The 12630-nt window shown below is 45.5% G+C and overlaps 1 protein-coding gene across 4 annotated transcripts in view; it reads left to right on the forward strand.

Moving 5' to 3' along the window:
* LOC113096918 (melanophilin-like) overlaps positions 1–12630 on the forward strand; it is a 29893-nt gene that overhangs the window by 4104 nt on the left and 13159 nt on the right. For all 4 annotated transcript variants that reach the window (XM_026262145.1, XM_026262141.1, XM_026262137.1 and 1 more), the window contains 3 exons: positions 352–441; positions 526–640; positions 1935–2131. In XM_026262145.1, the coding sequence (XP_026117930.1) occupies positions 352–441; positions 526–640; positions 1935–2131 (402 nt within the window). The remainder of the gene's footprint in view (positions 1–351; positions 442–525; positions 641–1934; positions 2132–12630) is intronic.

Here is a 12630-nt window from a genome sequence, read left to right on the forward strand (position 1 = left end):
AATTAAAAACAAAAAAAATCATAATTCTGACTTCAATTATGAAATTAAGATTTACCAAAGAATATTTTTTCTTTAATGTGGCAGAAATGGGCTTCTATACTATATTAAATTAACATATAGTTTAATTATTCTTCAAAATGTTGTAGTTTAAAGCAGTTAAATGTACAGTATAGCTGTTGAATGCTGTATATTATATCATAAAGCCCTGTTCATATTTTTTAATCATTGTATAGAAGCAGAGGGGGAATATTTTACAGTGTGGAATTAGGATAACAAAGCTCTCTTAAACCAGTACTTTGAAAGTCTTTTTCATATCATTTATGAGCTAAAATCATCCTGATGTGTTCTCAGATGCGAAAGACCAAGCGTCTTCTCTCTGTCCACCCCATGGATCTTGACATGGATGATTATAGCACTCACTCTCGCAGACAGTCCCTCCAGGTAATGAGAGGTCTCGTATTGTTATAAACATCCACTCTATAAATGGGCACCCAGGCATTATAGACAATTTTCTCTCTTCTTCAGTACATCCATGAAGACAGAGGTCAGCGGAATGATGTAGAATACAACTCTGACATATACCATCACCATTATCATCGCATGAACCGCAGGAAAAGTCTTGACAGGTTCTCGCGCCCAGGTTAAGCAAACACATTCTGTTGGTTTTTATTTTTTTCTTTGTTTCTCTTCCTCCTTCTTTCAAAAATGCACACTTTTACACAATTGTCTGCTGAATATCTGGGATTTCATGTAAAACAGGGATTTTTGATTACAAACATTTTTGGATTATAAAAAAGACTATTCATGTTGCATGTGCGTACTGTATACAATATTACACCACTAAAATAATTTAGTTTTTTAAAAACTTGTTTGCAGAGAATGTATTATAAAATATTTTTATGTTTTGTATATATTTCAATTACTTTTTAAGAATGTATTCATATATTTTAATAATAATATTATTAATATTATTCTGACCCCAACATTTTCATTCTTTTAATATAAACATAAACTGTAATTTATGTAATTTTAATGGATGTTTTCTTGTAAAAAATAAAAAAATAAAAATATATACACAATGTATTCTGAAAATAATACACGTCACACCTAGTTTAAAAAGTAGACATGTCAAGCTTTCTATAGATATCTCTCTCATGTCTGTTCGTTGAGTATTCACTGAGTTACAGTTCATTTTAATGACGCGTCTAAATGAAGATCAGAGCAGACAAAGGCTGAAGACAGCACACCTTGTTTGTTATGTCTATTTTATAAGTGCACAAAGTTTTGTTGTTATTATGTCTGTATCCAAAAAAAGTAGACCCTTTACAGATTTGATTGATGTATTGATCTTATATGTACGATAAAAACTGAAAATGTAAAGTTCTTTTCGGGGTTATCATGAGAAAATGACTCATAACGCGTATCCACGTTAATTGACTCCAGAGGGTTAAAAGCCCTTGCTACGTGTACTGCATTTAAACTAACTGAGACTTGTTATAGCACTTATACTGTACATCATTGCTCTTTTATTGTTTTTGATTGCTTCCATTGTCCTCATTTGTAAGTCGCTTTGGATAAAAGCATCTGCTAAATGACAAAATGTAAATGTAAAACATACTAAATGAGAAATCTATTTGTTCTGACAACATTTTGAACACTTTGAAAATAACTTGCAAAATAATAATGTAAATATAATGTACGATTACAAAATATTGTAGGGTTATGATGTGGGTGATTGGAGTCAAGGGTGATTGATTAAAAAGTTTAACTACTACAAATTTAAATGTTTAATTTAAAAAACTGTATTAGTACGTTAGTTGTATAGTATATAGATCCACAATTCTGGACAGTCGCCAGAGGACCTTTGATTGATTTTTCAGTTTTAAACAGCAATAAACAGATTAACCAATTTGTCTCCTTTATTTTTGTTTTAGATGATGGCACATACTCTGAAAACAGAATGGTACGTGCTCGCTCTCTCTCTAAAATCAACTCCTCTGTGGCTCCACGCCCGATCTACCTGGATACTTCAGAGGAGGATGATGCATTCAATTACCCCGTATATCAGCTGCCCCCACGCCGCCACAGTCGAGCATCATCTCAGGAAAACATTCATCAGAGTGCCCCACCGGTATGATCAGAGACAAAGGGACTTACTTACTTTGCATTTAAAATATAATATAATTATATACATATCTAAATGAGGCAAAATGTTTTCAGCATGTGATTTCAACGATGAAATCCCTTGAAAAATACTGATATAAATGTGGGTATATATGATTTTAAACATTTAAACACTGTCGATGAAAAGTTTGGGGTCAGTCAAATTTTATTGTATTTTTTTTAAATAATATTTTTATTCAATGAGGAAACATTTAATTGATCAAATGAAAAGTGAAGACTGTTACAAGGATTTCTATTTAAAATAAACACTGTTCCCTTTCAGTCAATCCGTTTCAACATTACGTCAGTGACTGACGAAATGGGATCTTGCTAGAGATCACCTTACAGTGTCAACAAAACAAGCCAACGAATATTGGCATGCAAGATTTTCATTGCGCAACCCACCCCGCAGTACAGGTATAGAGGTGCATCTCAGTAAATAAGAATGTCATGGAAAGGTTCATTTAAATCAGTAATTCAACTCAAATCGTTAAACTCATGTATTAAATAAATTCAGTGCACACAGACCGAAGTAGTTGACGTCTTTGGTTCTTTTAATTGTGATGATTTTGGCACACATTTAACAAAAACCCACCAATTCACTATCTTAACAAATTAGAATATGGTGACATGTCAATCAGCTAATCAACTCAAAACTCCAACTCAAAAGGTTTCCCGAAGCTTCAAAATGCTTTTTCAGTTAGGTTCACTAGTCTACACAATCATGGAGAAGACTGCTGATCTGACAGTTGTCCAGAAGACAATCATTGACACCCTTCACAAGGAGGGTGTGACGAGAGGGGTGGGGCCGAGAAGAAGCTGGCTGTTCACAGAGTGCTGTATCCAAGCATGTTAACAGAAAGTTGAGTGGAAGGAAAACGTGTGGAAGGAAAAGATGCACAACCAACCGAGAGAACCACAGTCTTATGAGGATTGTCAAACAAAATCGATTCAAGAATTTGAGTGAACTTCACAAGGAATGGACTGAGGCTGGGGTCAAGGCATGCAGACGTGTGAAGGAATTTGGTTACAGTTGTTGAATTCCTCTTGTTACGCCAAACCTGAACCACAGACAATGTCAGAGGCGTCTAACCTGGGCTAAGGAGAAGAACTGGACTGTTGCCCAGTGGTCCAAAGTCCTCTTTTCAGATGAGAGCAAGTTTTGTTTAATTTGGAAACCAAGGTCCTAGAGTTAGCACAAGTTGCTTGAAGTCTAGTGTTAAGTTTCCACAGTCTTTGATTATTTGAGGTGCAATGTCATCTGCTGGTGTTGGTCCATTGTGTTTAAAAAAAAAAAGTCAGTGCACCCGTTTACCAAGAAATCTTGGAGCACTTGATGCTTCCTTCTGCTGACAAGCTTTTTGAAGATGCTGATTTCATTTTCCAGCAGGATTTGGCACCTGCCCACACTGCCAAAAGCACCAAAAGTCGGTTAAATCACCATGGTGTTGGTGTGCTTGACTGGCCAGCAAACCCACCAGACCTGAACCCAATAAAGAATCTATGGGGTATCGTCAAGAGGAAAATGAGAAATAAGAGAGCAAAAATATGCAGATGAGCTGAAGGCCACTGTCAAAGAAACTTGGGCTTCCATACCACATCAGCATTGCCACAAACGAATCACCTTTATGCCACGGTGAATTGAGGGAGTAATTAAAGCAAAAGGAGCCCCTACCGAGTATTGGGTACATGTACAGTAAATGTACATACTTTCCAGAAGGCCAACAATTCACTGAACATGTTTTTTTTTTTATTGGTCTTATGAAGTATTCTGATTTGTTGAGTGGGAATTTGTGGGTTCTTGTTAAATGTTAGCCAAAATCATCACAATTAAAAGAACCAAAGACTTAAACTACTTGAGTCTGTGTGCATTGAATTTTTAATACACGGGTGTGACAAGTGGTGCGGAAGTAATTGGAAATGAGCGACACCTGTGTCACTGACGGGTCTCGAATCCCACAGAGCAGCTCTGGAAGGATAAAAAGAGAAGTTACAACAGTGAAGGATGAGGGAGGACCAGGTCTGGGTTTTAATTTGTGTTTTGGTTTTGTTTGTGCATGACAGTCTTCCGCGAGGGGCCTCCAGCCGATACGAACTCAGGTTTTAACACATAAACTGTATAAAAACATGGACGTAGTGAGATCTCCCAAAGGTTTCCAAAGAATGTTTTTATGAAGCCAAAAGTAGGCAAAGGTCTTGGCAGCAAGTCATAGCGTGTCACTCCTGGATAATTGGAAATAGGCAAAAAGGCCGGAGCTGGTCACTGAAACCACACCCACTTAGCTTGATGGTGATGACAGCAACGACAATCCACCTGTCACTTAAGTGGCTGTGCTCTTAATTATGCAGAAATTGAAGGCTTAAAATTATTTAAAAGTAAGAATTATGAAAAAACTTTCAATCCCCTCACAGTTGTCATCAAGGGTAAAATTAGCTATAAAGACCAATTTTTTTTTTTTTTTTGAACCAGGCTGTAAAAAAAATGTTTTTTCAGCTGTAAAGTTCGGCATTTTTACAAGGGGAATCTATGGGATTGACTCCCTTTTGCAGTCAACATCTAGCGAGCCAGTTGATTAATTACAGTTTGAGTCACTTCCGTATAGGCTTCGAAATAGAGAGAGCGAGAGGTTTCCACTTGGTTTTACAGCCCCTACTTCATTGTACCCAGGAAAGGCGGTGGGTTATGACCAATCCTGGACCTGCATGTTCTGAACCGGGCCCTTCACAAGCTCTGGTTCAGGATGTTAATGCATAAACGTATCTTTCAAAGAGTTCATCCAAAAGATTGGTTCACAGCAATTGACCTGAATGACGCATACTTTTATGTCTAGATTCTCCCCCGACACAGGCTGTTTCTCCTCTTTGCAAGAGAGTTACAAGGTCCTCCCCTTCAGGCTGTCCCTGTTGGTTCATGTCTTCGCCAATGTCATAGAGGCAGCCCTCGTCCCGTTAAGGGAGGGAGGCATTCACGTTTTCAACTACCTTGATGACTGGCTCATATTGGCCCAGTCCCAAGCTCAATTATGGGAACACAGGGATGTGGTACTCAGCCACCTCAGCCAGATTGCTTCATATGAGACTGCTTCAGTATTGGCTTCACAGCTGAGTCTCGAATTGCTAGCAGTATGACTTGCTCTGTGGCACACCAAATTACTACTACACAATAAGCACATACTGGTCTAGATAGACAATACTGAGACCATTACCTACTTCGACCACCAGGGTGGTCTACACTCCCATCACATGTCAGAACTCGCTCGTCATCTCCTCCTTTGTAGTGAGAAGCATCTGAAGTCGCTTCATGCCATTCTGGTCCCAGGTGAGTTCAATCGGGCAGCTGAAAAACTTTCACATCAGCCCACCCATCTGGGAGAATGGCAACTCCACCCCGAGACAGTCCAGCTGATCTGGAGACATTTCAGAGATGCCCAGGTAAACCTGTTTGCCTCTCCGGACATGTCCCACTGCCAGTTGTTCTATTCCCCGTCCGAGGGGACCCTCTGAATGGATGCACTGGCGCACAGCTGGCCTCGGGGGCTACGCAAGTATACCTTTCCCCCATTGAGCCTTCTCGCACAGACACTGTGCAAGGTCAGGGAGGACAAGGATTCCTTTTAGTAGTGCCATACTGGCCCAGTTGAACTTAGTTGCCGGAACTCCTAAGCAACAGCCACTCCCTGGCGTATTCCTCTGAGGACTGATCTCCTTTCTCAGAGAGGGGGAACCTTCTGGCACACTCGTCCAGACCTTTGGAATCTCCATGCATGGTCTTTTGACCCCCATGTGAGAGTCAGGTGCCCAATCGTGGAGGTACTTTCCATTTTGCAAAATGGGCTGGGGTGAAGGCAGTCTCACTTGACCCTCAAAGTGTATGTTGCCATGAATTCATGCCAGTCAACTCTAACATTGTCCTGAGACCCTGGCCTGGATATGTGCCCAAAGTTCCCTCCACACCTTTCAAGGATCAGGTGGTGAACTTGCAAGCACTGCCCCGGGAGGAGGCAGACCCATGCCATTGCTCTGCTCTGCCCCGTCCACACTTTACACATTTATGTGAACTGTACGCATAACTTCAGGACCTCAGACCAGCTCTTTGTCTGCTTTGGAGCACAGCAAAATGGAAAGGCTGTCTCCAAACAAAGACTTGCCCAGTGGATAGTGGAGGCTATAGTCTTAGCATTTCAGGCCCAACATTTACCGTGCCCCCTTGGAGTGAGAGCACATTCTAAAAGAGGTGTGGCTTCTTTCTGGGCATTGGCACTGGGCGCCTCAATACCAGACATCTGTAGAGCTGCTAGCTGGGAAACACCTAACACATTTGCGAGATTCTATAATCTCCGTGTAGAGCCTGTGTCCTCTCATCCACTGGTCTCAGGTGGTCAGTGGCACTGGACTCACTTTGTGTCTATAACGCTTGCTGTTCCAAGTGCTTTTCAGTTCAGTTTCCTTTTTGGCAAACCCAGTTGGGTAGTTCCTTCTTCACCCTCAGCATTCAGGTATGGCAGAGCGCCAGACGCCAGGTCCAGCACTCGTGTGTATGCCCAAGGTCAGCCCTTGTGCTGGGCTAGGTGCCCGTGTGTAGTGATTCCCCCTTCGGGTGATCCCACGTGTGTATTCTTCCACAGTACGGCTTCTCTCGTGGTAAGCCTGTGTCTTTCCCTGGCAGAGTCCTCTGCCATCTCTGCTGTGCATTGCTCTCACCCCAGTTTGGCTGAATCTGCTACGGGGACTCCCATATGTAGTACTGTCCTGCGGCCAGTCCATATGTTTAAATTCACGTTTCCTCCTATCCGCAGGATGTTGCTTCCATACCATTTCCTTGGGGTACACTTTCCCAGTGTTATCCAATATCTCACTGTATGGAACAGCAGTGCCGGATTCCTTTGCCTAAGCCCTGTCCTATCTTATGCCCCATCTGGTGTGGAGGGACTTGCTGGCTTTCGCAGAGCACAGCAGGGGTTAGCAATAGTGGCGTTTTCCATACGGATCCCAATTCGTCAGTCACTAATTTAATGTCGAACGTGACTGACTGAAAGGGAAGGTCTCAGTTATGTATGTAACCCTCGTTCCCTGAAGTATGGAACAGTGTTACGTTCCATTGCCACAGTTGCTGTACCACCACTGTATGGCCGAGGCACACCGTCTCTGCTCCCCACCAAAAAAACTCAATGTGTGACTGCACACTCTCCTTATATACCCGCACTTCGGGGAGTGGTGCACAATGCAAATCTTGCATGCCAACATTCATCGTATTGATTTGTTAACACAATCAGTGGTGATTTGTCTCTCTAGTGAGATCCCAAGTCATCAGTCACTGATGTAACATCTCCGTTCCCTCCTTCAGGGAATGAGGGTTACACACGTAACTGAGACAATTTGTTTGAATTGTTCATTAATAAAAGAATGATGAAACTTAAAATGCATCTGTCACGGATCCAGCCAACCAACCAGCGTCAGACCCTACAGCTCAACCTTCCCGTTCCTCCTCACCTGAGTATTAAGTCATTGCACCTGCCGCTGCCCAATCAAGACGTGCATATAAACCCGCACTCACAGACTCCTAATCGTCTGGTCTCGTCTATCGCGTATGTGAAAGACTTACCCGACTCTTGATCTCCAGTTCTCAGATCCTCTTCGTCCTCATCGACGTCATCTTCTGCCGTTGGTCAGTTGCCTACCATTCTCCTCTGCCCTGAAGTACACCAGGACTTGCTTAGTGGAAGTTTATAAGTCTCTCGGATACTGGGCTTTCACATCCGTTCATCTCTGCGGTGTTTCCCCAATCGAGTATTCTCTCTTCATTAAAAATCTGTGAATTCTCATCTTGTCTCCTGTGCTTCAGTGGTGTGTGACAGAAGACCAGACCCCTATTTCACGAAGATATGGACCCCAGTTCTCCGACCACGTCACAAATCGATCCATTTGCCGAACTCGTGAATCAGCTCCGGCAGTCACTCTTTCCTCCAGGCGCCGCTTCCTCACCTGAACTGCCGACCGGTCCTATGGCCCTACCAGCGCCGTTCAGTGGCGCGGCGGAGAATTGCAGCGGCTTTTTACTGCAGTGCACCCTATTGTTTGAGATGCAACCTCAGCGCTTCCCCACAGATAGAGCCAAGATCGCATTTATTATCTCACTGCTCTCTGGCCGTGCTCTCCTGTGGGCTAAAACCATCTGGGAACAAGCTGGGCCTGCAACTCATACCCTGGAAACCTTCGTAACACATTTTAAGGAGGTATTTGATCAATCTGCAAACTCCCTTTCCGTACATGACCAATTATATCACCTAAAGCAGGGAAGATCCTCGGTGGCGGAGTATGCAGTGAAGTTCCGCACCTTAGCAGCTGCGAGCGGATGGAATGAGGCTGCTCTCATCACAGCTTATAGACAGGGGCTATCCCCATCTCTCCGATTACATCTCGCCATCTATGATGATAGCTTTGGTTTGGAGAATCTGATCCAACGTTCTATCCGGGTAGCCCAGAGGCTAGCAGCATGTGATCTGGGATTGCCCGCGCCTCCTACTTCACCTACCACCACCGCAGTAGCCCTATCTTCCCCAGTGCAATATCCTTCAGCATCAGCCATCGAACCGATGCAAGTTGACTCCTTCCATCTCTCACCTGCTGAACGTCAAAGACGGCTGCAACAACACCTGTGTCTTTACTGTGGAGCAGATGGTCATCTCAGGTCTGAATGCCCCGTTCGTCCACCTCGTCCAGCGGTGAGTAGCCTGACCTCTAGGGCTGAAGTTGTATCATTAGTCTACTTTCCTGTATCGGTGATCTCTGGTCCCAACTCCTTTTCAGCGAAGGCCCTCATTGACTCGGGCTCCGCGGGAAACTTCATTTCCAGACACCTCGTCAGCCAGTTCCACATCCCACAAATCCCTTGCCAGAAGATGAATGTACACTCCATTCTGGGGAAACCTCTCGGAAAAGGTATTATTTCTCACTGTACACCATCCCTTACCCTACGCATTGGGGTAACCCATTATGAAAGGATCTCCTTGCTGGTGCTGGATGGATCAACAGCAGATATCATCCTGGGACGCCCTTGGCTTAGGCAGCATGACCCTCACCTTTCCTGGACTACTGGCGACATCCTCTCTTGGAGCGCCTCCTGCTTTGAAAGTTGTCTAAAACTTCCTACTAGACCCTCTTCCCCTACTAGATCAACCCAGTTACTCCTCCAGGCCACAACCATCGAGAGTCCCCTAGGTCAGCATGATATAGCGGTCCCAGAGGAGTATAGCCCATTCCGCGATGTTTTTAGTAAGCAACTCGCTACCCGTTTGCCCCCGCACAGACCATGGGACTGTGCTATTGAACTGCTGCCAGGTGCAACCCTACCTAAGGGAAGAGTGTATCCCCTATCCATCCCAGAACAGAAGGCCATGGAAGAGTATGTAGAAGAGGCTCTTCGTCAGGGTTACATCCGCCCTTCTACATCCCCTGCCGCTTCCAGTTTCTTCTTTGTAGCCAAGAAAGACGGAGGCCTAAGACCATGCATTGACTACCGGGCCCTTAACAAGCAGACCGTACTGTACAAATATCCCCTTCCCCTGGTACCAGCGGCACTCGAGATGTTGAGAGGGGCGTCCATTTTCACCAAGCTAGACCTGCGCAGTGCGTACAACCTCATCCGGATACGGAGGGGGGATGAATGGAAGACTGCCTTCATCACACCTTCAGGGCACTATGAGTACAGGGTCATGCCATACGGACTAGCCAATTCACCCTCCGTATTCCAGGCCTTCATGAATGAGGTATTCCGGGACTACCTACATCGGTTTGTGATCATTTACATAGATGACATCCTCATATACTCGCAGAACGAGGCCGATCATCGTCTCCATGTGGCACAGGTCCTCCAAAGACTTAGGGATAATCACCTGTACCTCAAAATCGAAAAATGTGAGTTTCACCGCTCCTCTATTCAGTTCTTGGGCTACATCATTGATGCCAGGGGAATACAAATGGATCTGAAGAAGGTGGAAGCTGTCCGGCAGTGGCCCATTCCCACTTCGACCAAAGAACTCCAACGATTCTTGGGTTTTGCGAATTTTTATCGCCGCTTCATCGGTAACTTTAGTACCTTAGCAGCTCCCCTCACTTCCCTCCTACGGAAGACACCCAAGCATCTATCATGGTCTCCAGCAGCATCTCAGGCATTCTCCCAGCTAAAATTAGCCTTCACTACAGCTCCCACTTTGATCCACCCTAACGCGGAGTTACCCTTCATTGTTGAAGTTGATGCCTCTACGACAGGTGTGGGAGCGGTGTTATCACAACGGGTGGGTGTCCCACCGAAGCTCCATCCGTGCGCCTTCTTCTCCAAGAAGTTATCCCCGGCGGAGCAGAATTATGATATTGGCAATCGAGAACTGCTAGCCATCAAACTAGCATTGGAGGAATGGCGTCACTGGCTGGAGGGAGCCAATCATCCGTTTGAAGTCATCACTGACCATCGCAACCTAGAGTACCTCCGGGAAGCTAAACGCCTAAACCCTCGTCAAGCCAGATGGGCATTATTCTTCACCCGGTTTAAATTCACAGTGACGTATCGTCCAGGAACAAAGAATCAAAGGGCCGACGCCCTTTCCCGCATTCATGCCCCAGACCAACCCACCAGTCTACCAGAATCCATTCTCCCTCCAGCCATCATCGTCAGTCCCATCCATTGGGCTCTAGATGATCAGATCGCCCAAGCTACTCTTACTGAACCTGCTCCACCGGGAGTCCCCGAGGGTCTGACCTATGTCCCATCAGCTCTAAGACTGTCCCTCATGAACTCAGTACACTCTTCCTTAGGGTCAGGACACCCAGGGAGCCAACGAACCCTCTCGCTCATCCGCAACAGATATTGGTGGCCTGGCATGACTAGAGATATCAAACGCTTTGTTCAAGGATGTTCTACCTGTGCCATCTCCAGCGTACCACACCATCTTCCCGAGGGGAAGTTACTTCCACTGCCTATCCCTCGCCGACCCTGGTCACACCTAGGAGTGGATTTCATTTCGGATCTGCCCAACTCTAACTCCTACACTTGTGTTCTGGTGGTGGTAGATCGTTTCTCAAAGGCCTGTCGCCTTATTCCACTAAGGGGTCTGCCATCAGCAATGGAGACTGCTGAAGCCCTATTCAATCAGGTATTCCGGAACTATGGGCTACCCGAAGACATAATCTCGGACCGAGGACCTCAATTTATTTCCAGAGTTTGGAAGGCCTTCTTCCGTCTCTTAGGTGTATCAGTTAACCTAACATCTGGTTACCATCCGCAATCGAATGGGCAGACTGAAAGGAAGATTCAGGAGATCGGACGCTTCCTAAGGTCGTACTGCCATGGCCACCAACATACTTGGAGCCGGTATCTTCCCTGGGCCGAGTACGCTCAAAACTCTCTCCGCCAGTCCACCACAGGCCTAACACCTTTCCAATGCGTGCTTGGCTTCCAGCCACCTCTGTTCCCCTGGTCAGGAGAGCCCTCTGAGGTCCCAGCAGTCAACTATTGGTTTCAGGAGAGCGAGAGGGTCTGGGACTCAGCACATGTCCATCTGCAAGGGGCAGTTAGGAGGCACAAGATCCAGGCAGACATTCACAGAGCAGTAACACCTACATACCTCCCTGGACAGAAGGTCTGGCTCTCTACTAGGGATATACGCCTCCGGCTGCCCTGCCGCAAGCTGAGTCCCAGATACATGGGGCCATTCACTATTTTAAGGCAGATCAATCCTGTCACTTATCGTCTAAAATTACCTCCAAATTGCAGAATTACCCCTACCTTCCATGTATCTCTTCTAAAACCTCACCGACCTTCTCTTCTCCCTTCTCCCACAGGGTCTGATGTGGCTGAGTTACCTCCTCCTCCAATCGAACCGGAGGAAGACCCCATCTACACCATACGGACCATCCTGGATTCACGGCGACGAGGAGGCCAACTGGAATATCTCATTGACTGGGAGGGTTTCGGTCCTGAAGAAAGGTCCTGGATTCCACATGAGGATGTTCTAGACCCTGCCTTACTCCAAGAGTTCCACACCAATCACCCCGATCGCCCAGCACCCAGAGGAAGAGGCCGTCCTCGTCGCCACCATCATCGGGCTTCAGGAGCTGCCCGTGGAGGAGGGGGTACTGTCACGGATCCAGCCAACCAACCAGCGTCAGACCCTACAGCTCAACCTTCCCGTTCCTCCTCACCTGAGTATTAAGTCATTGCACCTGCCGCTGCCCAATCAAGACGTGCATATAAACCCGCACTCACAGACTCCTAATCGTCTGGTCTCGTCTATCGCGTATGTGAAAGACTTACCCGACTCTTGATCTCCAGTTCTCAGATCCTCTTCGTCCTCATCGACGTCATCTTCTGCCGTTGGTCAGTTGCCTACCATTCTCCTCTGCCCTGAAGTACACCAGGACTTGCTTAGTGGAAGTTTATAAGTCTCTCGGATACTGGGCTTTCACATCCGT

Source organism: Carassius auratus, chromosome 6 (genome assembly GCF_003368295.1).
Source record: "Carassius auratus strain Wakin chromosome 6, ASM336829v1, whole genome shotgun sequence".
NCBI classification, from domain to species: Eukaryota; Metazoa; Chordata; class Actinopteri; order Cypriniformes; family Cyprinidae; genus Carassius; species Carassius auratus.